The 25,995-nt window shown below is 37.9% G+C and overlaps 1 protein-coding gene across 1 annotated transcript; it reads left to right on the top strand.

The window, feature by feature from the left end:
* Window positions 1-1,689: 1,689 nt before the first annotated feature.
* On the top strand, window positions 1,690-23,869 carry si:dkey-230p4.1 (centrosome-associated protein CEP250). The gene is made up of 23 exons (XM_052141747.1): window positions 1,690-1,768; window positions 2,535-2,688; window positions 2,807-2,944; window positions 3,544-3,612; window positions 3,706-3,776; window positions 3,884-4,049; window positions 6,505-6,611; window positions 6,754-7,002; window positions 7,139-7,319; window positions 10,715-10,858; window positions 11,355-11,503; window positions 11,750-11,899; window positions 11,985-12,141; window positions 13,552-13,698; window positions 13,898-14,007; window positions 14,799-14,952; window positions 15,749-15,942; window positions 16,095-16,222; window positions 16,656-20,674; window positions 21,062-21,265; window positions 21,348-21,407; window positions 23,021-23,092; window positions 23,173-23,869. Exons 2-23 carry the CDS (start codon window positions 2,548-2,550, stop codon window positions 23,392-23,394), a joined length of 7,032 nt encoding a protein of 2,343 aa, XP_051997707.1. The 5' UTR covers window positions 1,690-1,768; window positions 2,535-2,547; the 3' UTR covers window positions 23,395-23,869.
* The last annotated feature ends 2,126 nt before the right edge of the window (window positions 23,870-25,995 follow it).

The following is a 25,995-nucleotide window of genomic DNA, read 5'->3' on the forward strand; positions in this document are numbered from 1 at the left end:
CATCATGTGGTGAAAAATTATCGCATATATTAAGTTCAGCGTTTATCTGCTAAATATTTAATTTGTGCATAACTTTATCATCTTATTGAAGCTTGAATATTTTGTCATACTTTATTGTATTAAAAAAAAATTCTACGGATGGTTCGATACATTTTTGCATGTTGTAAATGGGCCTTGCGGTGATGTTTTGAAGACATCTTGTGAAGGTGTTAAAGTGTTTGCTCCATTCCAACAGCCATCTGCTCAGGGGTCCAGTGGAAGAGCCTCTTTTCATTCGAATGAATGAAGACGACAAGGAAAAGGCCCGCAACAATCTCCTGGAACAGTCAGAAGCTTCCAGAGAGCCCTTTCTATTTCATTTTGTGTTCAGGGATGACATGGAGTTATTTTTGCAAGAATGTAAGGACAAAATGGGCATTCCTCATTTGATACATTTTAAGTTTAATTTATACAGGATTGTCATGATAAAATGGGCCTAGGGGTGAATTGGTCATTTGTTGTATATATTTTTATTGTTTCTTTTAAAATGATGCTGAATTTTCTCTCTTTTTTAGTTTTTTGACATGTTTTATTTTACATAAAGAAAAATGCATGCTGCACATGTTCTTGTGAAATAAAGTATATTTTATATAAAATGCCCATAAGTTTCAAGCATTATTTTTCACCATCATGATCAGGAAGTAACTCTCATAATACAATGAAACGGATAACTATATACAATTATATTACACAAGATCAATGTTTTAAAATGCTTATTGTACTGTACCTTAATGTATCATTATAACATACGTATTAAGTATGATGTTTCGTTTGTAATAAAAGCAAACAACGCTCCAAAACGGTAGGTGGCGCTACTCGGTTTAGTACGTAAGCTCCGCCCCTCACTTCAGGTTCTGGCGCTGGGGTTCTGAAACTGGTGGTGCTGTGGGTCTGCAGCTGGATACTATTGCACCTCTTGTGTTAAAGAGCTGTTTAGCCGTGCAGTTTGTAGGGAAGCCAGAAGTCTAATTCACCATCGGTTCCCTCGTAAATTTCCTATGTTTTTTTTTTTTTTTACATTTTCGAGTAAAATATGGTAAACATTATTTAAGACACACCGTCATAATTCAAAAATTAGTTTAAAAGGTGCCGTGTTAAAATAAATTGCTACAGTTGCTACAACCACAATCATGTGAGTTGGCGTGCCGGACAAAATGGAAATCCGTTGTAGTTTTTCTCCAGAAACTTGTTTGCTACGTACTTTTTTTTTTTTTTTTTTTAGCACGACAGCTTCAAAATTCACATTTGGGGTATGACTGTGAATAATTTATGTAAGCAATATTTACCACAGACCTTATTTTACTCATACATTTAAAACTGTCATTTTAAAAACTCCAGATTTGCAAAATCCAGAATGGACAAATGAGCTTGAAATGTTTTATTTTTTTTTAACTACAATCTGAACATCTTTATAGCATTTCTGTGTCGGGTTATTGTTTATCCACCTGGTGCATGTAAAAAGCCTTATTCTTAGCTAAATTATCCCAAAATAAACATTTTACAGCAGTAAGTGCTAGCTGTGTGTCTCCGAGCCGCGTGGTGGAGCTGTTCACACTCGCGCGTTTGAGAGCACGCGGGCTGGTCATTCAAAACAACACTCGCGAGATGTTTACAGTTTTAGCGGAAAGCAGAAAAACAAGATTAAAAACACAAATATTCAAATCTTTGCGTAGTATTTCATACCGCATTCCGAGAATGGAAGCAGTGGACTAATTCATGTTTTTATAAAGTAAGCTTCTATTTTGTTTTTGCACTTTTAATAGTGGTGACCTGTTAATAAAAAGCATTTAAAGCTATCTTATCATGTACTGACTGTGCTTTAAAAATTTCCTGTTAACGGATGTGATGCTGACATGCTTTAGTATTATTGGTCAGTCAATGCAGTCACTTTTAAATACGTCCACTTTATTAAAAATGCACCAGAATGAATGATTTGAAGCCAATTAAATATGGCAACAAATACTGCTAGAGATTGTATTACTTAACTTGTAAATCATCTTAGACATAACGGTTAACAAGAGCACTATAAAACTGATCATCTGTGTGTAATTTCAAGCCTTTCCTGGTTTAAAGAGGCACTCTACTAGATTTTAGTATGTGTGTTATGTTGTGTTGATATTAGTAGTTCCAATGTGTTGTTTTTATTTATTAAAATTTCATCAATGTGTTCTTTTAAAATCAGAATCGATCTTATTTACAGTCTTAATATTGGCTTGTTTTTATTGTGAACGATGCATTGGTGCATGCTATTCTTAAGAAGAAAATATGTGTCTTTATTATCTTCAATATGTAATAATTTGGCCTGCCTCTGAAATAATGTTTCTTCTCGGTTGCCATCACAAAGAAAACTTATTTTTCAAACCCTCACTCTCTTCCAACCAATTCCAATCCATTAAATTCCTGATGCTCAAAATGACCATATTAAAATGGTTTGCAAATGGAATTTCTTGTTGATCATTTAATCTAAATTGTTTTTATTTTATTATTTTTTGCAGCTAATGGCTGAATATGGAATCAGACCGCTTGACTGGCTGGCAGGAGGAGCGCGCGGAGCTAAGGGCAGAGCTATCACGTCTGCAGGATGAGTTGGCAGAGTGCAGTGCAGAGAGAGAGGAGTTTGAGTCCCGAGCTCAAGCTTTGACTGACAGGGTTAGGAAGTAGTTAGTCACATGATAGGCCCATCACTATAACTCTTAACACACCTTAAGGAGTGAACACATGTTAACCTGTCAAGCTTTCTGTGTCTTTGTGCCCATACTGCTGTTAGCTTTCTCAGACGATGGACCCATCTCTTTCATTATCTCTGTGTCTGGACAATGAGCAGAGAGAATGGAGGAAAAAGCTCAGAGAGGGCAGAGAGAGAGAAGGCAGGCAGGCCCTGCTCATCCATAAACTTCAGAACAAGGTCGGAAAACACAGAAGTTAACACACACACACACACTTAATAAAACTTTAAAACACTTAAGGGCTGTTCACACATATGGTGACCAGAAGTCTCTTTCTGTTGATATTTGCGATGGTATTTGGGAGTGTTTAGTGATGCAGCAAAGCTGAGAAAAGGTTAACTTTATGCAAATGATCAGCATCAAGATTATTACCAACAACACCGTCACACTGTGACCTCCAGCAATGAAATTGCTGGATGTGTTTGTGGAGCGGAGCGGGGCGGGGCCGGGCTGGAATATCGCACGCCCGTTCACCCAATCGGCCTGATGGGGCACGCGAGTGATAAAGATGGCCGGTGACGACGGTTCGAGAGAGAGAGAATTACGGGCATCTCCTTCATGTGTGTGTTTATGTTTGTGCTTTTTGTTTTGAGTTTAATTAAACATTATTTATATTGACAAGCCGGTTCTCGCCTCCTTGCCCATCTGAATCCCCTTACAGTGTTATATTAACCTACCCAATTAAGAGAACCAATCATATCTAACTTGGTACCAAACATTTCCCCACAGGAAACTATTTACTATTATATATAAATGCGCTCATGCCTGCATATTTCAGGTGCTGGAGTACAGGGCTCGCTGTCAAGCTCTGGAGCAACAGGTGATCAGTGAGGAGAGAGATCTGAGGGTGAGAGAGTTAAGATAAACGAGAGTCATCAGACTTTTTCTGCAGAGGTGTGAGAGTTGCATTAACACTGTGCATTTTCTTCTGGCATTACAGAGAATGCTTCATGATGAACGTAGTGACACACTGGAGAGCACCCTTATCAGGCTAGAAGAGGAACAACAGAGGTGTGAGAGTTTAATTCATAGAGTAGAGTGTGCATAAAACATTTTATGTCTATGTCTTACTTATGTCTGTGTTCCTGTGACTGAGTTGTGTTTTTTCACTGGAGCAGAAGTACAGGGCTTTCAGAGGTCAATGCTCTTCTGCGAAATCAGCTCAGCCACTCAACAGAGGCAAACGAAGCCCTGAGGGAGGACCTTCGAAAGCTAACTGTTGATTGGTCCAAAGCAGTGGAGGAGGTGGTGCAAAAAGAAATTTATTGGCAAAAAGAGAAGGAGGTGAGGAATTAATCTACACATGATCATAGTTGTGGCATGTATGGTGGTCAGTAAAAGTGAGCCTGTTGAATTAATCGTATGTAAATGTAACATCATGAATTATACATTTTAAATCAATATTTCTGCTAAATGACTCATTTTAACTGCAATAAATTAAATTTAATATTAGGCCATTTACACGCTGCAGCTAACCAAACTTACTCCCGAAAAATTTATGTGGTAGCACAAGTACCACTTTAGTAGTTGCTTTCACCAGTCATACAGTCTAACAAAACATGGTGCCTAATTTACTATAGAAATATGGTAAACTGTTGGCATCCATGAGTCTTATTTTCAGCCATGAGACACCAAAAATTGGTTATCACTATCAACCATTGCAGTTTTGGGAGTGACTCCTGTATTTTCTACACTTGCACAATGATAATTTAGGGCAGGGTTTTTGCGAAAGGGCAGTCATAATATTGTTTTACGTAAGAGCTTAAAATGTCTTGAAATAAAATGATGTGTTTTACACTCAGATTCCATAATCAAACTCTTCTGTCCAATCATAGAACCCTTCTGTTTCTTAATTGTCTCATATATTCCATTGTAGAAGTCTTCTGTTCCACCATAGAACCCCTCTGTTCCATCATAGAATTTATCTGTTCCATCATAGAACCCTTCTGTTCCCTCATTAACCCCATACGTTCTACCACAGAACCCTTCTGTAGAACCCCTCTATTCCTCAATAGTCCTACTTCATCAGTCATAGAGTACCTCTGTTCCATCATAGAACCCATCTGTTCCATCATAAAACCCATCTGTTCCATCACAGAACCCCTCCGTTCCATCACAGAACCCCTCCGTTCCATCACTGAACACCTCTGTTCCATCACAGAACCCTTCTGTTTCATCGTAGAATTCTTCTGTTCCATCATAGAACCCCCCTGTTCCATCACATAACCCTTCTGTTCCATCACCAACATTGAGCCACATGACACACCTCTAGGGGAGAGATTTAGAGAAGTATGTAAATATAAGGACGCACAAGGCGACATGTAAAACATTAACTAATAGGGAACGTGGAGTAATATCTTGTCACCAAGCAACTGTGCAGTCAAAAACACAAAGCTGAATATGTGTATCCTTCATTAGTGGATGACCATGAAAAGAAATATCAGAATTGTTTCATAAATATAAGGTATTACAAGAGGATTAAATATAAATGGGTTTGGTTGTGCAAAAAATGGTATGAGAATATGAAGTAATATTTGTTCTCCCAGAGCTCTAATGGAGATTTTGCTCTGTGTCAGTGTTTCATTCATTTAGTTGAAAATGTTTTGTCCTTTTGCTTTTAATAATCCTCAAGGTTGCATTTAGTGTTATTGTCTTTTTCAGGATAACACAATACCAAACATTACACACAGAACATATATCTAATATCTAACATGAATGAATGAAGGCAATCAGAAGACACCAAAAAGTTAATAGTAAAGTAATGATTCACAAGATTCACATTTTTATTTGATATGCTACAGTTGTCACAATTTGATACATTTTTGTTAAAGAAAACAAGTGAATGAATGCATTCAATTGTAAATTTGCCTGGTTTTATTTATACAATATTAACGATAATTTATTTGTGATACAAATTATTTCTACATGCATATTATTTAGTATGTTACATTGTTTCAAGCATGCTTATGGATTATTAAACTTCTTAATAATCAACTGCCTTTTAACAGTATATAATATTTAATAAAGTTCAGCACAAGTTCATCCCGCTTGCTCCAAAATTTAGCTTTTTATGTTTAGTTTATTTATAAAAAAGGGACAATGCACTTTAATGAATATGTGCACTTATATCCATCATGTAAATGTGCTATATTTAGCCATACAGGTTCATTTTCATCTGCAGTCCCTGGCTGGTTGATGGCATAGAAAATATACAAAGCACATCAGCTCATAAGCATAGACAAAAGCACATATAAATAATAAAACACTAGCATAGCCATGTGGCATATAAAACATAAAAAAACATACAAAGACACATACATGTAGGCACAGACAAAAACACATTAGCACATAGACACAAGCAAACTCAAAAGCATATAAACACAGACAATTCGTAAAACAATAGCCCAGCCACTTTATATTTGTAATATAAATAAAGTGACCTTATAGATCATATACTGTTTTGAAATAAATCATATAGAACATGTAGTACTAAACACAACCACACTTTCCCGAAGCAGCAGTGTTTTGTGCTGTATTAATAGATTTATTTCACACCAGGGGACTTTTTTAAGTCTTTTTATTTTCAAGTATTTTTAAGAATATTGGCTGCTTTCACCTAAAACTGTGCCATAACATCTTATCAGCTCCCATTGGAATCTCACTGGAATTTAGACCTCTACATTTCAGTTAAATGCATAAGTGCATACATAAATTGCTTATTTAATTGCTTTTGATGCAGGCTCTGACAGGCCACATAGGAAAAGAGCAGACCCGGTTGATGACTCTTTGGCGATGTGTGGTCACACTCAGACGCCAGTGCCACTCTCTGAAGACTGCCTCTGACAAGTGAGAAAATATCCAAAAACTACAACAAAATGTGATCATGACTATATCATAGCAACTTCTCATTCATGCTTATTTATTCATTCTTATTCATCTATATCATCCATTAAGAGCATTGTGCATTTGTTGTGTTTTTATGCTACAGGGATCTGTGGGAGCTGAGAGCAGAGTTCTCTCGTCTCTCCTCCTCTCTTCTCTCTGTGTGGGCTTCTCCTCGATCATCCTCAACCCTGCCCCTGGACTCCTCTATAACGCACTCCACTAGAGCACACCCCCTCACCTCCACTCAGGGGCCACTGTCTTTAGATGATTTGGATCATGAACCGAAAGGAGAGAGGAAGTCGATTGAATTAAAAACTGACTTTGAGTCAGAGGCCCAGGAATTTAGGAATAGGTCATTGCTTGATTCACGGTCATATAAACTAGTGCCATTAATACTATACTCTTCTATGTTTGTCATTTTCCTAGAACACTTCAAGTTAGATGATGGTATGTTGCAGAATGTTGATGCTGTATGGTGTTGTTTTCAGGATCACAGAACTGAATATGAACATTAAATCTCTGGAATCTGAAAGAGAGAAGCAGGAGGAAGAGATGGAGAGGAGACACAAGCAGGAGATGGAAAGAGAACGAGAGCAAGAGAGGAAGTGGGAGAGACAGATAGAAATGGAAAGAAACTTAGAATCTGTCAAGCATGCTGTCAGGACACTGGTGAGTCATCATGAGAACAGGAAATGGAAGATAAAATGGGTGGGGGAAAATCGGTTCACTGATGCAGCGCAGTTCTTTCTAAAACGAGTCTATCGATCCGAAAATTCGTAAAAATGTATTAATAATTTTGTCTATGGTAAAACCATATACAGGACAAAACATTACAGATATACAAAAGATAAGTACTGTGTGGTGCGCAGCACTGCAAAAACGGCACGGAGGGCACATCTGAGGCATTTATACAATGAAATGGTGCACAAAGCACCGGATACTAGGTTGTTACACCCAGGGCTCGAGTTGAGGGGGGATGCGAGGGGATGCCATTCCCCTTGTTGCAAGAAATATGAAAAAGTATCCTTGTAAAACCACCATCCCCCTAACCATCCCCTTTAGATAAATTGTGTTATGTATTATGTAGAACTAATCATGCTAGTAAAATATAAAATTTTCTACCTTTTGATAAATAACAGATTTTATATAACGCAGATTTGCCAGTTAGAATTTGATTTTGACACATGTAAGGTTGCCAGATTTCTATAGGTGAAATCCCCCAATCAGATCTTGACACTTGTACAGTTTGGATATATTCTGCCAGGGTTAAGCTTTAGTAATGCAATATGGCAACCTTGAGTGTGCGAGTTCTCTTTACACTGTGTGAAAAAGTGGAGAGAACACTGGCAAACAATTATGTCAGAGTTTGATTTGTCCTTCCTAGTGTTCACTTGAAACTTATGCCACTGAAGGTAATTCAAGTTTTTTAAAGTTTTGCGCACTTTCAAAAATGGCCAAGAGAATATTATATTTATATAATATTATATTTATAAAATATATTAAACTATATATTTATAGTTTTTCTTTAAAAAAAGAGAACAGAATATAAGGTATGACAGGTTTGCAGTTACAACGTGTACATATTTTCATGGTTTCACCCATAAAATGCTTTTGCGAGTAGAAATCAAGTCATTTTTATTTGTATGGCACCTTTCTTAACACACATCCTTTCAAAGCAGCTTTACATTAAATCATGCATTAACAGAAAATGAAACTGTAATATCTATAATGTCTTAGTCATCATTGTGTAGTTTGATATAATACGATTGTGAATTGTGTTTAAAAATAATTAAATAATAATTGTATTTCGAGTCCCAGTGAGAAAGTCGAAGGCGACTGTGGCAAGGAACACAAAACTCCATAAGATGTTGGTTAATGGAGAAAAATAAGCTTGAGAGAATCCAGACTCACTGTGGGGGCCAGTTCCCCTCTGGACAACATCATGAATATAATGGCAATATTACTTAATTATGTATAGTTAAAGTCATGGTTTAAAATCATTAAACTAAGTAAGTGTTAAGGGTCAGTGTTTAAACATCGATTTTGTTTGAACTGTAAGATTAATTACTAATGTCTTTGAAGTCCATCCTGGATTAGCTGCAGAAGTTCACATAGATGCATTGTTCTTGTTAGTTGGCTGATTAAGGGTTTTGTTGGCAATTAAATGTTAGTCTACGTATTCCATTATAAGAGTGCAGTCAATCATTAGACCAATGTGATGCAGGCAGAGATCAGCGAGGTGCATTTCAGTTCATCTGGCCGTTCATTTCGTTGAGGTCTATCCTATGTTCAAGGTTCAGGCAGTGGCATATAATATATCCCATGTCTTATGGTTGGAGTTGGCATCGGCATCAGTTCATCCTCTGAAGTCCATCATAATAGACTGAAGTGATGTTTGGCTGGCATCGGCTGCTATTAGCCGTCATCACTCAGAGACATGTAGCAGTGGAGTCCAACATGAAGCAGGAATGGAGCTGGATCCAGCCGGTTCTGATGACCTCAGAATAGGAGTCCCGAGATTGATAAAGGGAAACAAATAGAATAATATTAGCATAGATGCCATTCAGTTTATTGCAGAGATATGGATCATGATCAAGAACAACTTTTCTACACCACTGTTTAAGCATCCTTCATAGAAACAGCCCAAACTTCCTTTAATAGTTATTGTAGTAGAACATATGCATGTCTGTGACAGTGGGTGAACGATCTAGAAAAAAAGCCTTTTTCATAATCATTACGTGGATTCTTTACACAAGATTCATCATAAAATACAATAACAGAGGGTAACAGGTATTGTTACCATATTATGCCCATGTGTCCTAAGTGTCAATGATGAAGTCATGCAAATTTTTGTCCAGGTCTTTTACATTAAAATACATGACATTTGTTTTTTAAATTCACACAAATCATTTACTTGAATGCATCTCTTCTATGATGAGCATATTTTTAATTTTAGTTTAACGTCTTACTCTCGACAATATTTTCTTGGGCTTAAAAGTGAAAAATGTAATGTGGTACCAGAGACACAGTCTCATTAAAAGCTGAATTTCATGAAAAAAAATATACAAATAAATATTGGTATGACTAGTGCAGAATAATCTTTTATTATTATTTCTTAAAAAAAAGCAGTGAAACAATTGTTTTAAAACTTTTTGTCCACCAAATCAAAGTCGTGGTGTAACTAACATGTAGGTAGTCATTTTGTTTTGTTTATGTTGACCATAAAAACCATAAAACAGAGCGGGCACCTTTAGAACCTCAAGACTGAGCACAAAGTTTCAAAAAACATCTGATATTATTTTGTTCAAATTATGTGGTGTAACCCTGAGAAAACTTTATATTTTTAAGTAAAACATTCATAATATTTTTAGATTAAAAAATTGTACCTTGAAATATTAGTTTGAAAACCTTTTGGAAATGAATGATCAAGTTTATACTCATGTGTTCAAGGTGCAAAGAAAGTATTATTATTATTATAATTTTTACTTGATGCATACACCATATGACACTTTGAAAGTTTTAAATATTTTTGGTAAAAAATGGTATACGTTTTTTTTTTTTTTTTTTTTAGAAATGTATGAAACCAAATTGGGCACAAAGATTATATTTCCGAGAACTTGACACAAGTGTTCCTAACTAGATTTTTAAAGGATTTCTTATTTTAACACCTTGGACAAACTTATTTGTCAATGACCCATACGAATTAGACAGCCCCCCTCCCCCCCAAAACAAATCTTTGACAACACTATACCCCATGAATTTATTTACTAATCGACCACTTTTTATATCTGCATATTATTTATCTGTTGGTGGATCACATCAGAAATATTAAATTTTATGCATCTATGCTGATAAAATTAGGATGCACAGAGTATCATTTCGTCATGTTTACCTATATCTTAATTTAATCGAAGCTTGAGGTGCCTTAAGATTCTAACCACTGGAAGATACTGGCATTAATTGAGATAATTCTAGTACAATCGATCTGTTAGTGTGTAATAATGTGTGTGTTTGCTCAGTGTGAAGCAGGATTAAATTGATATATTCATTCTCTTTGTGACCAGTCGAGAGTTCTCAGCTCTCAGCAGTTGAGTGGGCAGTCTAGCTCTCTGTCTGTAGATGATGTGTCCAGTGGAGGACTGTCCTTTGTGCTCTCTGTCATCGCTCAAGCTGAGACTGCCCTGCAATGGCGACAACAGGAAGTGCAGGTTGGTCTTTTAAAGTCAATATGAAATAGAAAAAACTTTTTTGAGATATGTTCCTGGTCTTACTATTTATAATTTGGTGCACATTTCTCCAAAGGAAAAAAATATCATAATCTTTCATTTTCGTAATCTTTCATCAAAATGTAATAACTTGATCTGCCTCTGACTTGAATTTTTGGCTGATATCACCCAAGGCATTTTTCAACCCCTTCCCTCTAAACCATCTGTCATAGAGACCACTTTTCTGACCACTTGAGTCAGACTTAAGCTATAGATTTGCAACAAAGCTAAAACATGAATCTGAATGCATATAAAGGGACATTATCAATTTGCTTGTCCATTATCATGGAAATTAAGGTGTGAGAATTCTTGTGGGGAAATACAATTAAATAAGGGCCACATAACATGAACTTCATAGTGACGCAAAAATAAATGACCAAAACATACAGAGACATTTAGTTATTATACCAATATTAATTGGCTATCATACTTATTTCAGGATGCTCAGATAAGCTTGCGTAGATTGGGGGTGGAGAAAGAATCCCTGGAGCAACAAATCACACAGTTGGAAAGTGAGCGGGATGAGCTTCAGGAGCAGACCAATCAGGGAGCACTTGTGACTAAACACACTGAAGAACTACTGAACAGGTGATGGATGCTTTCGTGAACTTCATAGCTTATACATACAAATAGACATTCACATTTTAATATTACTGATCTGTTACCTTTGCAGGAGGTTTTGATTTGATAATTTGAGTTGTGATCTACAATCTATTTATAATCAATTTACTCTGCAGTAGTTTATCTAACATGTAATTAGTCCTGTTTATCTAATTTCTTTTCTAATGTTGTAATAGCTCACAGTATCATCTATGGAGGTATTTTGTGTGACAGTGAGAGAGAGATGGTGAATAGTTTACGCAGTCAGTTGGAGGAGGCTGAGAGACTCACAGAAGAACTTAGAAAGGAGAATGGACATATGAGACGACAGAGGGAGAAGGAGGAAGAGGAAAGAGTCGAATTGGAGAGAGAGAGGCAGAAACGGTATGCTTTGTACATCTGTTGTATTGTCTTTTTGAGCCTTGTTTAGTCATACCAAATTTTTAATATTTTAAAATTGTTGCTTCAGAGTGGAAGCTGAGATGCTGAAGACTGCTCAGCTGTGTGAGAAAGAGACTCGCACCCGTCTTGAGCTTCACAGCCTGCAGGGAGCTCTAGAGAGAGAGAAGCTGGACAGAGCACGAGCTGAACAAGAGACTGCTGACACCAAAGATTCTTTACTTAAAGTAAACCGATTTGATATCTATGGAGTGAGGCTTTGAATACAGACACAGTTGTTTCAAACTATTTGCAAGTTCTAAATGTATTTATGTCTGCATCACTAAGCCAGTGCCATGGACCCTTTTTGCGCTGCCACATTCGCAAAGCGGAAGTCGTCATAGTTGGGTAAACTATTGCGGCGATCGGGAAGAACAGTCATAACCAGTGCCACTACAGTGTTCCTATTTGCACAAATTCTAAAAGAACACATCTCCATGAATTTCCAAAAGATGCTGGACTTTGTACAAGCTCGGTGGGTTCAGGCAATTAAATGCGAAGGAGATAACATCATTATTAAATGAGGAATCACTTTCGTCTGTGAATAATATTTTCTAGATGAGGACTTACAGCAGTTCACAGGGGGAATTGTGAAACGCTTCGAAATCTCAGCTGTACCGTCATGGTTTCATTGGAATGATTACACATCACAACCGACACACGTGTGTTTGACAGAGTTATAAGTTGGATGGAGTGGAACATGGGTCTCTTTCAGATGCTATGTCGCCCCAATCAGGTATTAGTTTCTCCAAGTACAACACACCGACACAACTGTACCCTCTTTTTTGCATTTTTGCAATTTATGGCGACAGATCGTTCCTTTAATACATAAATTTGTGCCTTCTGATTTAACGCACAACCTCTCAATAATTATTTATTTTTATCGAAAAAATAAAAATAACGTAAAAAAAAAAGATTTCACAACCTTTTAGTTTAGATTAAACCGTTGATGGACAATGCGGTCAACGTCTCCAAACGTAAATGCAGGCAAAACTTTTAAGGACTGCGCAAACACATACTGTACACATCGGCAGCGGCCATAGCTGCTTTTACCAAACTATGACGACTTCTGCTTCACAAATGCGGAAGTGTTGAAAGGGTCCATTGCACAATCTATGAAAACGTTGTTCAACACCTTACAAATATTAATGATTGACATCCGCCACTCTTTGGGATTCTTTTTACTCCATTAAGTGCGAAATATGTAATTTATTTCACGCTAGTGGCAACAAGCGGAATCGCAAAGTGTTTGTTTGAGACTGGGCCAGACATAACAACACTGTCTAACCAGGGGTTTTCAAATTGTTACATCGATATTATATATATATATAAAAAAAGGAAAACTTAGCCAATCAAACAGATAATTCTTTAAGGGGTCTAATAATATTGACCTTAGCAGTTTTTTATTTTTTTTTAAATAATTATTTTATTCCAGGCAAATTTGCTCTTTTAAACAGCACATGGGAAATATTTGAATTAGAATTGAAATTTCATAGGGGGGCTAATCATTTTGTCTTAAACTGCATTTCATCACTCTTCCATACCTCTCTCCCATCTCTTTATTTTGTCCTCCATTTCCCCTTTGCCCTTTTCTCCAGGCACGGGAGTCATTACTGGACCTGTCCTCCAGTCAAACACAACTGAAGAGAGAGCTGGTAGAATGCCGAGATGCCCTGGAAAAAATGGCCACGTTAAACGAATCTCTGGCCAAGGACAAGAGAGAACTCGGTGTTCAGTCTCTGCAGGTCTGGCACGAAGGTTTAGCCCATCTTTAGCCTAGATCAGTTACACTGCCCTGGGACATGACCAAATCCCTGCAAACTGTCACAGGCCTCTTGCCTTTAATAACTTGATTCAGTTCCAGATTGTGTTGCTAGTAGGGCCAGGTTTGGGATGAGGGATGAAAGGTGTGATTTCAATTTTTTTTTCTTCCTGACTCCTCAGCTGGAGATGGAGTTGGCAGAAGCTCAGGCCCAGATTCAGGCATTTGGCTCCGAACTGGCAGGTCTGCGCCGGGAACTGAAGGCCGCGTCTCTAGAGGCCAGCGAATTAAGGTGCAGTATTGTGATTTGTTACAGTGGGTCATATTGAGAAATTCATAACTGACCCTTCAGTTGATGACAAGGCTATAGATATCAAAGTATGAAAGCAGCAAAAGGTTTTCTTTGAAGCATTTTCTTTACTTTTATAACAATGAAAGTGCTGCTTGTTGGAGTTAGCAATATACCATTTGAAATTATTTATGGTAGAAAGATGTCAGCCGTATACGTTTTTGTCAAACACCATGTAAAATGGCTGTATGGTAAGAAGTGGACGTTCTGGTTCATCCTCTGTGGTGTGGAAGCTATTAACCATGCATTTACAGTATATGTAATTATATATGGCCCATCAAACAGTTCTTGAGTATCAGGGTACCACTGTCATGGGATACCTGGAAAAATCATGGAATTTTAAAATGGTATTTTTCAGGCCTAAGTCAGTCATAGAAAAATAAAATATTAAAAAGTCATAGAATTGTCTAGAATTTCTAGAGTGAATATCAAGTTTTTTTTTGTTGCATTCTAAAATAATTCATCAGAAAGATATTGCTCTTTGTATGTGCATTCTCTATAACATTATTTAAAAAAATCCTTTCCAGTTCACTTGTAAAAGTCATGGAAATTCTTCTCCGATGTTTGCTCATTTTTTTTACCACCCTCCCCTAGCGTCCTGTTATCCACAAGAGAAAAAGGTGTGAGTGTGAAATCAAGATGACATCATCTACAGATGATAGTATGCTGGCCCTGTGTTTTCACAGGCAGAGATGCTTTGCAGTTGTTGTGCTGATGATCCAACTGTTTTCCAGGGATCGGAGAGAGACGGATCTGAAAACTCTGCAGCAGCTCAGAGACAGAGAGACCGAGCTGGATAATGAGCTGGACACTGAGAGGGAGGAGAGAGAGAGGGAGGTGACTACTCTTACAGAAGAGAAGGAGAAAGATGAACAAAGGATTGCAGAGGTGTGTGTGTGTTTGTGTAAATTTGTAGGGAAATTCTCACAACACTGACTGCTTTCCACAAAGACATAAATCCCCAAATCTTATTTGAAAATCTTGTTTGAATAATAAACCATTAGACAATGTTACTTTTCTTTCCTAACTGAACTCAAAATTATCCACGAGGTGCTCACAAATTGTTGCATTGTGCCTGGTTAGGACACAGTGTTAATGCTACTTTATTACACTTTTCTTTGGAATACTTGATTCTGATTGGACAATCGTGCCATTTGACACAAGTTTATCAATGGCTGATATAGAGCAGGGTGGCTGATGTATATAATACAATTAAATGACAATAAATACAATTTGTTTACTTTTAGCTTACTGAAAACTAAAAACATTGCTAAGATGTTTAGCTATCATTGTCTCACCAATAGCGACTGCTAAACTGTTCGTTTGATCGTTATCCTAGGGAACCAATTTCCACATAACTGTGCTACTTTCATCTCAGTTTTATCACTGTGCTTTTTGTCTTCACACATAATAAAATCATTTAAACTCAAATCGATATTTAATGCCAATTTATAGATTTATTTGGTAAGGAGCCATGTAATAAGTGTGATAATCTACAGCCAGTTGATCATTATCGCACCATAAACCCCTTTGGGGTGATATGAGAACCTTATAAAGTCCTGATTACCCAGTCAGTGTTTATTTTGCAATAATGATGGGCTGACTGTACATTATCCCTTATGTATATTATCCTGTTTTTGAATTTGTCTTGTGAGAGCATTAATGGAGAGTGATGTGTTGTCAGATAAATGAGCAGCACTGCGCTGTGATGAAAGAGTTGCAGAGTGTTCAGGCAGAACTGCCCAAAGCAGTAGAGCAGCAGAGAAGAGCAGAAAGAGAGAGAGATGACCTACTGAGAGAGAGACAGAGACTAGAGGACAGAATATGCACACTGGAGAGAGAGAGGAAGGAACTGGCACAAGTTAAAGAGGAACTCAGGTTTGTGAGACTTTATCTGTGTTTATCTGTATGAAAAAGAAACACACAACAATGTAATAACATCTTACTATTCTTTTTAAGTATGAATGATTCTGATAATAATGTTGCCCCAACCCACTATTAATTTCCTACCTGCTTCCATCTCCTCTTAGAGGTGTGGTTGTATGTCTCCAGGAGCAGATCGTTCAGGTTCAGGAACAGGCCTCAGGTCTTGAGGTGGAGTGCAGTCAGCTTCAAACACAGGTGGACACGCTCACACAGACTAAAGATGTCTTGCAAGGTCAGAACCTGTTTTATTAATGGTGGTGTTTGCTAAGCCAAAGGCAGGATTTGAACAAACCCCTAACCCTGAGTATGTAACTTTGCTGTGTAACTCTTGTCGTGAACAAATGTCATAGACTTAAATTGAAGGAGGGACCCAAATCATATCTATGGACCCAGAATATCATAGAGACTTGGGGGTGAGCTCTTTTGACTTGGGCCAGTAAGTAACCACTTAGCAACCATCCAGAACACACTAGAAACCACATAGCAGTGCCCAGGCAGTCATCAACAGCACCCTAGCATTGTGGCAGCATTGTGCTCTGGCAAGCATCACTCGTATTTCCTTTAGAAAATGTAAAATTCTTGTTATAAAACTGTTGTCATAGGCTTTTTCTCTTTATGGATTTGACTGTATTCAGTGATATTTTCATCTTTTGTCAATTGTTTAGGAGAGATTCAATGTCTACAGACAGACCTGGAGAGAGAGACATCGGAGAGAGAACGTGAAAGACAAGGAGCAACAGAGGACAGAAGGAAGAATGAAAGAGAGATAGAAAACTGGCGATCAGAATTCAACAGGCTTCAGCGTGACATTGAACAAGCATCAGAGAAAAACAGAGAACAAGAGGAAGAGAGCAAAACAGAGAGAGAACAATGGCAGAGAGAGAGAGAAGCCCTGAATTCAGAACTTGGCCAGAAAGATGGAGAGCTGGAGATACTGAGGAACACGAAAGATGGATTAATTAAGGAGAAAGAAGAGCTTTCAGTCTTCTTGAATAAAAGAAATAGAGAAATGGAGAAGCTGCAAACAACATCCGCAGCAGAACATAAAACTGCTGAAATAAGACTGAGAGAAATGTGTGATGAGATTGAGAGATTGAAGGAGAGAGAAAATGAGAATCAGCGAGAGAGAGAAGAGATAAATCAGAAGTTTATTGAAAGATTGGAACAAGAAAGTCATAACCACAAGGTTACAGAGAGAGAGCAGGTTAAGATGTTTGATCTGTTGCAAAAGAAGGAGGATGAACTACAAAAGAGAGGAGAGGACATCAAAGAGTTAATATCGAAAGTCCAGTCACATGAGAGAATAATTGAGAGTCTGGAAATTAAGTTAAAAGAGAACGAGACCTTGGAGATCAGAGTAGCAAGCCTGGAGAAACAGAACTTTCAACTGAAAAAGAGAGAAATAGAGAAAATAAGAGAAAATGAATGCAGACAAATTAAAAGAGATGAGCAGGAGCGGGAGAAAGAAACAAGGTTGAGAGGACAGTTGGAACAGAAAGATCAAGAATTGGTCGAGCTCAGAAGCAGAGTTGAAGAACTGATCTCTCAGAAAGAACATATCTCATTGCTCACTGAAGAAAGAGAAAAAGATGTAGAAAGATTGCAGAGTACATTGTCTACAGAAAAGAGAACTCTTGAACTGAGGCTAAAAGAGGTGAAAGACAATACAGAGTGGTGGAAGAAACGAGCTGGAAACATGGAAAAAGAGAAGGAGAACATAAATCAGGCTGCTGAAAGAGAGAGAGTTGAACTGACAGACCTTCTTAGAGAAAGAAAAGTGGAGGTACAAAAAAGAGAGGAGGAAATTGATGAACTTAAAGTTAGAATTCAGTCGAAAGAGGTGATCATAGAGAAACTTAAGACTAATGTTGAGCAGAAGGATAGCCAACTTAAACTTATAAAGGACCAAAACTCACAGATGGAAGAGAAGATGGAGAAACAGAAAGAGTTGGAGAGGAAGCAAGAAGAGTACAAGGAACAGGAGAAACAACTGAAAGGAGAATTAGAAAATCTCAATACCAAAATGGTGGAAGTCTTTCAAGAAAAAGAGAGGATACTACAAAGGCTGGAAGAGCGAGATACCGAGCTGAAAGAATTACAAATGAAACTAACATCACAACAGAAGACATTTGAACAGAAGCTAAAAGCAGAACATGAAGATATGAACAGGTGGAAAGCCAAGTTGGCAGAGATGGAAAGGGATCGGATGAGTTGGGAGGAAAGGGATGAAGAGAGAAGGCAAAGACATGAAATGGAGGAAGGAGATTTGAGAGCAAAGCTCAGTCAGAAGGAGGTGGAGTTGAGGCAGTTGAGACTGAAGATTGATGAATTGAGTCAAGAGAACAAGAAGGAAAAGCAAACAAGGCTGGAACAACAAAAAGACTTTGAACGACAAACTACCTTCCTACGAGAGTGTGAGGAGGCAGCACAGGCACTGAAAAAGAGTTTGCAACAAAAAGAAACAGAAGAAAAAGACAGAGTCTACCGTGAGGAAGAGGAAAGAAGAAGACTAAGTGAAAAACTGCATGAGGCTGAGCAGGGGAGACTTGAATTCTCAAACCGTCTGCAAGAGTCAGAATTAGTGCTCGACATGGAAAAACGTCAGCACAGAGAGAAAGATGAAGCGCTTATGGAATGTAATCAAGTGCTGTTATTGGTCAGACATGAGCGAGATCAAGAGAGGGAGAGCGTAGACAAACTGCAGAAGATAATGGATGAACAAGACAAACAGGTGAAGATATTGAGGGGAAAATTGGATGAACAGTTGGGGGAGGTAGAGAGGTTGTCACAACTGCTGCTAGAAAGCCATGGGGAAGCACAGGTGCTTAAAACCAGGATGGAGAACAGGGAAGAGGAGACAGAACGATTAAAGAGGTCCTTGAGTCAGATTGAAGATGAGAAGAGTCGTCTGGAGACTCAATTTGGAGACGCAAAAACACAAGGAGAAAGATTAAAAGCTAGTTTTGAGGATCTTCAGAAAGGTCAACAAATCTTGTTGGAGGAGAAGACGGGATGTGTGGAGAAGCTTGGGGTTCATGTTAGAGAGTTGGAGGAGGAGAGAGACCATCTCTCTGCAGAGCTTCGAAGGAAAGAGAGAGAGATTGGAGCTCTGAGAGATGAAACACTTAGGGAGAGACAAGAGAAGGAGAGAATAAGCTCTTTGTTGAACGAGGCAATGGAAAGGAGGGATGCATTGGATGCCAAGGTGGAAACCTTACAAGAAGAGGTGGTTAGTCTATCTAGAACCAAAGAGCAAACCAGGTCTAAGGTCAAGGCACAGGAAGAGCAGAACCACAAGGTGCAAGAAGGGCTGATCGCAGGGCTCCAGGAGATGGCTACCCTGAAAGAACTGCTGGAGGAGAGCCATCGTGAGGGAGAGAGACTCAAGTTTATGTTGAAGGAAAAGAAGGATGAGCTGGTCCGAAGCAGAGAGGAGAGTGTTAGGGTGGCGCAGACTGAAGCCAAAGATCTTCTACTCAAAATCCAGGTATTAGAGAAGCAAAAACATGAGTTTAAGACAGCACTTCAACTCCAGGAGGAAGAATTGAAGAAGAAAAATGAGGAGCAAATGCAAGAGAAGGAGCAAATGCAAAGAAGAGAGGAAAAGTTAGAGAAAGAATTGAAGGCCATGGATAGCATACTTGAGCAGAGAGAGGCTGAGGTGACCAGAGCAAGGGCCAGAATGGATGTCTTGGAAAAACAGAGGACTGAACTCAGCTCTATGGCTGCAGAGAGGACCAGAGATGCAGAGGAACTGAGCAACAGAGTTAGAGAGCTAAGACAGGAATTGGACAGACTAAGAGAGGTGAAAATAAGAGAGAGTGAAGATTGGGAAAGCAAAATGGAGGCACTCAAAAAACTAAATAAAGAGAAACAGCATGAGCTAGAGGGATTGGAGCTTCTCCGAAAAACACTGAGTGAAAAGGAAAATGAGATAGAATTAATGAAGGAGCGATATGAAGATGAAACAAGAAAAAGCAAGAGGTTTCAGCAAGTGGAGGAGGAGAATTTAAGGCAAATTGAAGTATTCTCAGAGACACTGAAAGATAAACAAAATGAGGTGGAGAGTGTTCAAGAAATGGCTCACAAAGAACAATCAGCAAGACTTCGATTGCAGTATCAGTTTGAAGATGAGAAAAGAAATACAAACATATTGAGGGAACAATTTGAAACCTTGGAGAAAGAGAAAATAGAGATGGAGACTAAAATGGAGGGAGAGATACGTAATCTTAAAGAATCTGTAATGAACAACATAGGACCAAAGATGGATAGTGGCCATGGTACTCTATCAGACTTCCTAGAAGTTAATGCAGAAGATCAGTCTCATGATGTTAAGTGGTTAGGAAGAAACATGCTTAGAAAGGAACAGGAATTAGAGGTGATGAGGACAAAGGCTCAGGTCCTGCAGACTGAGATAGACAGACTGAATTCTACAAAAAGAAAACAGACCATAGAAACTGGGCCAGCAGAGAATAAAGACTGGGAGAGGCTAAAGAAACAATTGTCGACTGTCCTATTTGAGAAGAAGCAGATGGAAAGACTCCTGAGAGAGAAGGACGTAGAAGTATATGCTCTGAAAGAGAGAGCAAAGGAGCTGAGTAAAGACAGGGACTGGCTCAGGACAGCTCTGGAGAAGACTGAAGCCATGCTGATGAGAACCCGACCAGAAGCAGATATGTCACAGGTCAGTAAGGCAGAGCTAAGTTTAAAATACTTTATTAGCAGACAGGACTTCTATCCAGTCATAATCTCGACTAAATATTAATTAGTTTGCTTTCCTTGTAAATAATTAAGACTAGTATGATGAGCTCAACTAAGCAGGGATTATGATATTTCTTATAAGAATATTATAGGGGTCATGTTCCACATTTTGCAGCATTTTATTTTTCATCAAAAATTATATATATTTTATTTCTTGGCCATATTCACCCTCTCTCTGATATTTACAATTGAACAGCTATTTTTGCTACAATATTTTTAAAGGCTAGGTCATGGTATACTTCATTTTTCTTTTTCATAGCCTTTCTAAGTATTGGTAGTTTATGATATTATTTTTGGGCAATATTAATAGGAGAAAGAGCTTGAACGAAAAGCCCAGTACATAGATGAGGTGGATACAGACTCTGCTGTGCAGAAGCGTCTGTTGGCCATGCAGCAGGCTGTGGCACAACTGGAGGTGGAACATAAACTTCTGCAGAAGAAAAACACTCATCTGGAGAAGAAGATAGCGAGACTACGAACTGAGCGACATCACCTGCGAGAGACGTTGACACAGGTATGTGCAGTGCTCACAGAGAGACCATACTGTATATCATATTGTCAGTATGATTAATGTACCTATATTTGGCCACTATCAGGTTGAGCTGGAGAGGGGAAAACTGAGGTGTCTGCTGTCACAGTCAGAAGCTGGAATTATGGTATGATGGAGACAGTACATTTGCAATAGATTTGTGTTCTGTTCTGGCTGTCCTTCTGCATGACTCATTGTGACAGAAATACCTTCAGAAGCCAGCTTGGTTGAAAAACCTAGTGAGCTGCCTAAGTAGACAGTATTTTAAATAATGCAAAGCCTTTTCCAAAAGCACTGTTTTGTTGATGTCTAAGAAACCCTCTTTTTTAATTAAAGGCAGCATCGCATGTGTCCGTGCAGAGGGGTAACCCGATAATACATTGACATGAATCCATTTAAAATGGCATACAAAGCAAGATACATGTTGATTATATTAATTAATATAATGTATTTAATACAGAAAATATTATTAGTTATAATAGTTATCTGTGGGGTGCATTATTATGCTTTATAGAGTGTCATGTTGTTAGTTTAGCAACATGCACTCTATTGTAATCAATTGTGATCCGAGTGCGCTAGCATGCATGAGAAGTGCTATTTATATAGCACACAAATCACTTATGATGGTCTATTTCTGTTATCATACTTACCTTGATGGCATATACCTATGAAGGTAGTAAACAGTAAGGCAGCTCACTAGGTTTTGGAACAGAGACAATAATCATCTGTATATAGTGATAATTTTTTGTTGCTATTTGTTGATTTTTTTTTATTTATTTGTGTGCTCTGATTAACCAGACTTGTGACACTTTGTTTATTGCCAGTTACAAATGGGGCTTTTCCACTGCATGGTACAACTGGACTCGGCTCGCTTTTTTGGGGTTTTCCACTGTGGATAGTACCTGGTACCTGATACTTTTTTTTAGTACCACCTCGGTCAAGGTTCCAAGCAAGGTTACTAAATGTGACGTCAAAATCCTGCAGATCACTGATTGGTCAGGGAGAATCGTCACTACCAGCTTCACTGGATTTCCGATACGTGACATAAACCCGCTATTTTTAAAGTTAGTAATAGTGATAGCAATAATTTGTTCACGCAACTTTCGAATTGTGAAAAAAGAAATGGCTGTGTTCAAAACCACAGCGTGGTCAATTAACGAGGTGCAGACGGTCCACTCGTTAGCAATGAACAAAACGATAAAGTCTCCGGCTAAAAGTGACTACTGAACCATCAAGGAAAAGTGGAAGTGGTTCGACCAAATGGACACTATCTAAACCCACAAGAAATGGGAGGGAGAGTGCCCTGGACGCAGCCACGATTGAGGATGGTACGTTTTATTACGTTAACTCTATAATCTGCTTGAAAGCTTCACTTTATTTAGTTGACCAGCTATTGGAAGCTTGCTTCTAAAACAACCAGGCCAATTTAACTGTTGCACTTGTGTAAAAAAAAAATCACCATACAACAACTGCTTTATGCAGCACAATGAGCTAGTAGCTAACAACTAGCGCTTGTGTTATTGTTTTGGTCAGTTTGTGTCTTGTTTAAGATAATGTCACGGCAGTAGAGGCGGCCCAACTATGGCGATCAGCCTATAGTCCCAACCACGTCGATGCGGCACTAAACTGCAGTGGAAATGCAAGCTCAGAAAGGTAAAGCGAGTAGAGTTGAGGCGAGTCGTGCAGTGGAAAAGTGCCATTAGTAGTTGGAATTGCTACTGTAAATATTGTGTCATATAGGGCCTGTCAGACAGTACCAACAAGGAAGAGGTGAAGCGACTCAGGGTCCAAGCCAGTGAGCTTGAAGAACAGGTTAGTCCTTGGCAATTCAACTGTGTGGCATTAGTATTTTGACCCAAAGATTGTCTTAAAACTTGAACCCACTTTTCTAGGTTCACCATCTGCGACTTATGTTGGCCGTGGACCATCAGCAGAGGGAAGAGTTCATAGATCACTCTCTGAGGAACAGCCAGAGTCTCATGTCCTTGAGACGGGATCTTAATAATTCTCTAGCTGTGGTGTCCCAGCAGCCTGTGCCCTCAGTGCTGGAGACAGAGACACAGAGGCTGGACAGAAGCATCAGAGAGGAAGAGCTCCGACTGTCTCTCAGCTAAAACACAACACTTTTTTTGTAAATAATGTCTGTTAAATTGTTTATTTGACAATATATTTTGCACTTATTACAATGTCAGAGTTAACATTCAATAATTCAGTGCCCCTTGAATTAATTTCATATGAGATAGGAGACTCAGGGATTGGAAATGCTTTTTTACCTTTTTTACATATTCCGTATATTTATGTATTTTTGACCATTTTATTGTTATAAAACCATTCCTAAAATGCTAATTAGTTACATAATATCAGCTTAAACAAGACATGGTCTAATACATTGTCTTATGGACAGACAGATAATTTACAGATATTTTAAAATATAAGCCTCTAAAAGCTTTGCAATTTTGTTTACAGTACTTTTCTAAGCTATTCCATCAGTGTTATTATTTGTGCAATATAAGTAAACAGTTTGAAATGTAATAAAAAAAATATATATTTTATGTACATTTTTAAATAAACTTGAATTTAAATCACATCATCCCCACTCTAACATTAAGAATACCTCATTTTAAGTGTTGATTTACTGTGTTCATCAGAATTAGGAGTCACACCGTCAAATCTGTGATTTACAGGTTTCTCTCTGTTTTGTTGACTCAAGTTGACTTATCAATTATAGACCACTTTATTTTAATTTACAGTGTTGTATAATGTTAAAATCTCAGTCTTTTGAGGTTTTGTTGCTTTACCTCATATGAACTGTTACAGGATGTGGTCACCAGAGGGCCTTGTTTGTACAGAAATATGTTGCATCCTTTTCTTAGTCCAACTATTGCTCAACATTGATAGTAATTAGCCCATAAGCTAATATGTGGGCAGATCTCACAAAAACATGTCCAGGTTACTTTTCACCCCAGAATAAAATAAAATACATTTTCTTTTTCCAAAATCCACCCACAATTCTCATTACTGTAATGTGTCAAGATGTTTTACTTTTTAATGTAAAAATATAGCTAATACCAATTATTCACAATGATGATTCTCAATACTGGAATCAATATGACCTGGATATGCTCTTGAAATAAGAGGTTCACCCATGTTGATTTTTGAATGTTATGTCTTGTCAAAATATGTTATTGGGGTACAGTTGTATTCCAGGCATTCATGTAGACATGCACAGTGTTTGAAACGAGAAGATGCAGTTGAACTCTTGCCATGATAAAAAGGCAGCACCAAGTAGAAAGTGACCTACACAACAAGCATTAAATGCATAGACACTTTGCGTTCACTTTGCGATCACATTGCGTACTTTATAACCCATACAACAGTTTATAATGCTAACTATAGTTTCTGCCAGAATACCATAGCTACTAAAGTTGCGATTACTACTGTAAAAACAAAATAGCTAATCTTGGGATCAAATAATTTAAGAAGTTTCCATTACCTTTCTGTCATTGCATCAAATTTATTTTTTATGACAGTGGTGGCCATCCTACATTGCATAAGATATTTAGGTTTTTCACAGAATGTATTTTTAACATGTGTAAATTTTGTCTTATTGTACTAGCAGATTGTTTTATAGTCAAAACAACTGAAAAAATCTGCCAAAGCTGAAGAAGTATCCAAAGTATTTATAATACATTACTGACCTTGAGTAATCTCACAAAACAAGTTACAAATGACAATTTAGAGCATGTACTCTGTAATATATAGTAGAATAACCTACATTTTAAAAGTAACCCTCCAACCCTGTGTGTAAATAGCATGGCATATGAATATAGTAATCATTCAGTACTTTGGTATTAACATCTGATACCATACCTGTACCATGGTACTACTACAGTACTTTTTTTGTACTAAAACAAAAGCAAATTGATCTTGTTTTACAGATTTTAAGATATTTTTACAGAAAAACAATACAAAAATTCTCATCAAGAATAAGATTTTTGCCCTAATATCAAAGGTCTTACTAGAGAAAAAAAGTATGATCTTAAATGGATTTTCTTGAAGAAAAATATTATTGTGCCTGGTAACAGGTGCATGTACAATGCCATTTTAGCTTAGCATAAAGCTAAATGTTCACATGAGTTTACTAAAGGTTTATTTCTAATTCTGCTGCTCCAAACAAACATGCCACGGTCCAAATCACTGAGATCACATTGTTTCCCCATTCTGATGGTTAATGTAAACATTAACTAAAGCTCCTGACCCATATCTGCATGATTATAGGCACTGCTGCCACAAGATTGGCTGATTAGATAATCACATGGACATGGCTGGACTGGCAATCTGGCTAACGGCATTTTCCCGGTGGGCCGACGCACTTTGTGGCCAATCAGGGGTGGACTGGCCAGCGGGAGAACCCCACTCAACAACTTTTGGGCCAGTTGCCATGTAAAATCCCAGGCCGATTTCTCTTCCCAGTCCAGCACTGCACATGGATAATTGTCGGTGCCAGGCGGGCTGGTTTGAGTATTTATGTTAATGCTGATCTCCTGGGATTTTCATGCACAACAGTCTCTACAATTTACTCAGAATGGTGCAAAAAACAAAAAAACATCTAGTGAGGGGCAGTTCTGTGGACAGAAATACCTTGTTGATGAGAGAGGTCAACATTGGTTCGAACTGACAAAGTCTACGGTAACTCAGATAATCACTCTGTACAA

The sequence above is a fragment of the Xyrauchen texanus genome, chromosome 14 (assembly GCF_025860055.1).
Source record: "Xyrauchen texanus isolate HMW12.3.18 chromosome 14, RBS_HiC_50CHRs, whole genome shotgun sequence".
Lineage (NCBI taxonomy): Eukaryota > Metazoa > Chordata > Actinopteri > Cypriniformes > Catostomidae > Xyrauchen > Xyrauchen texanus.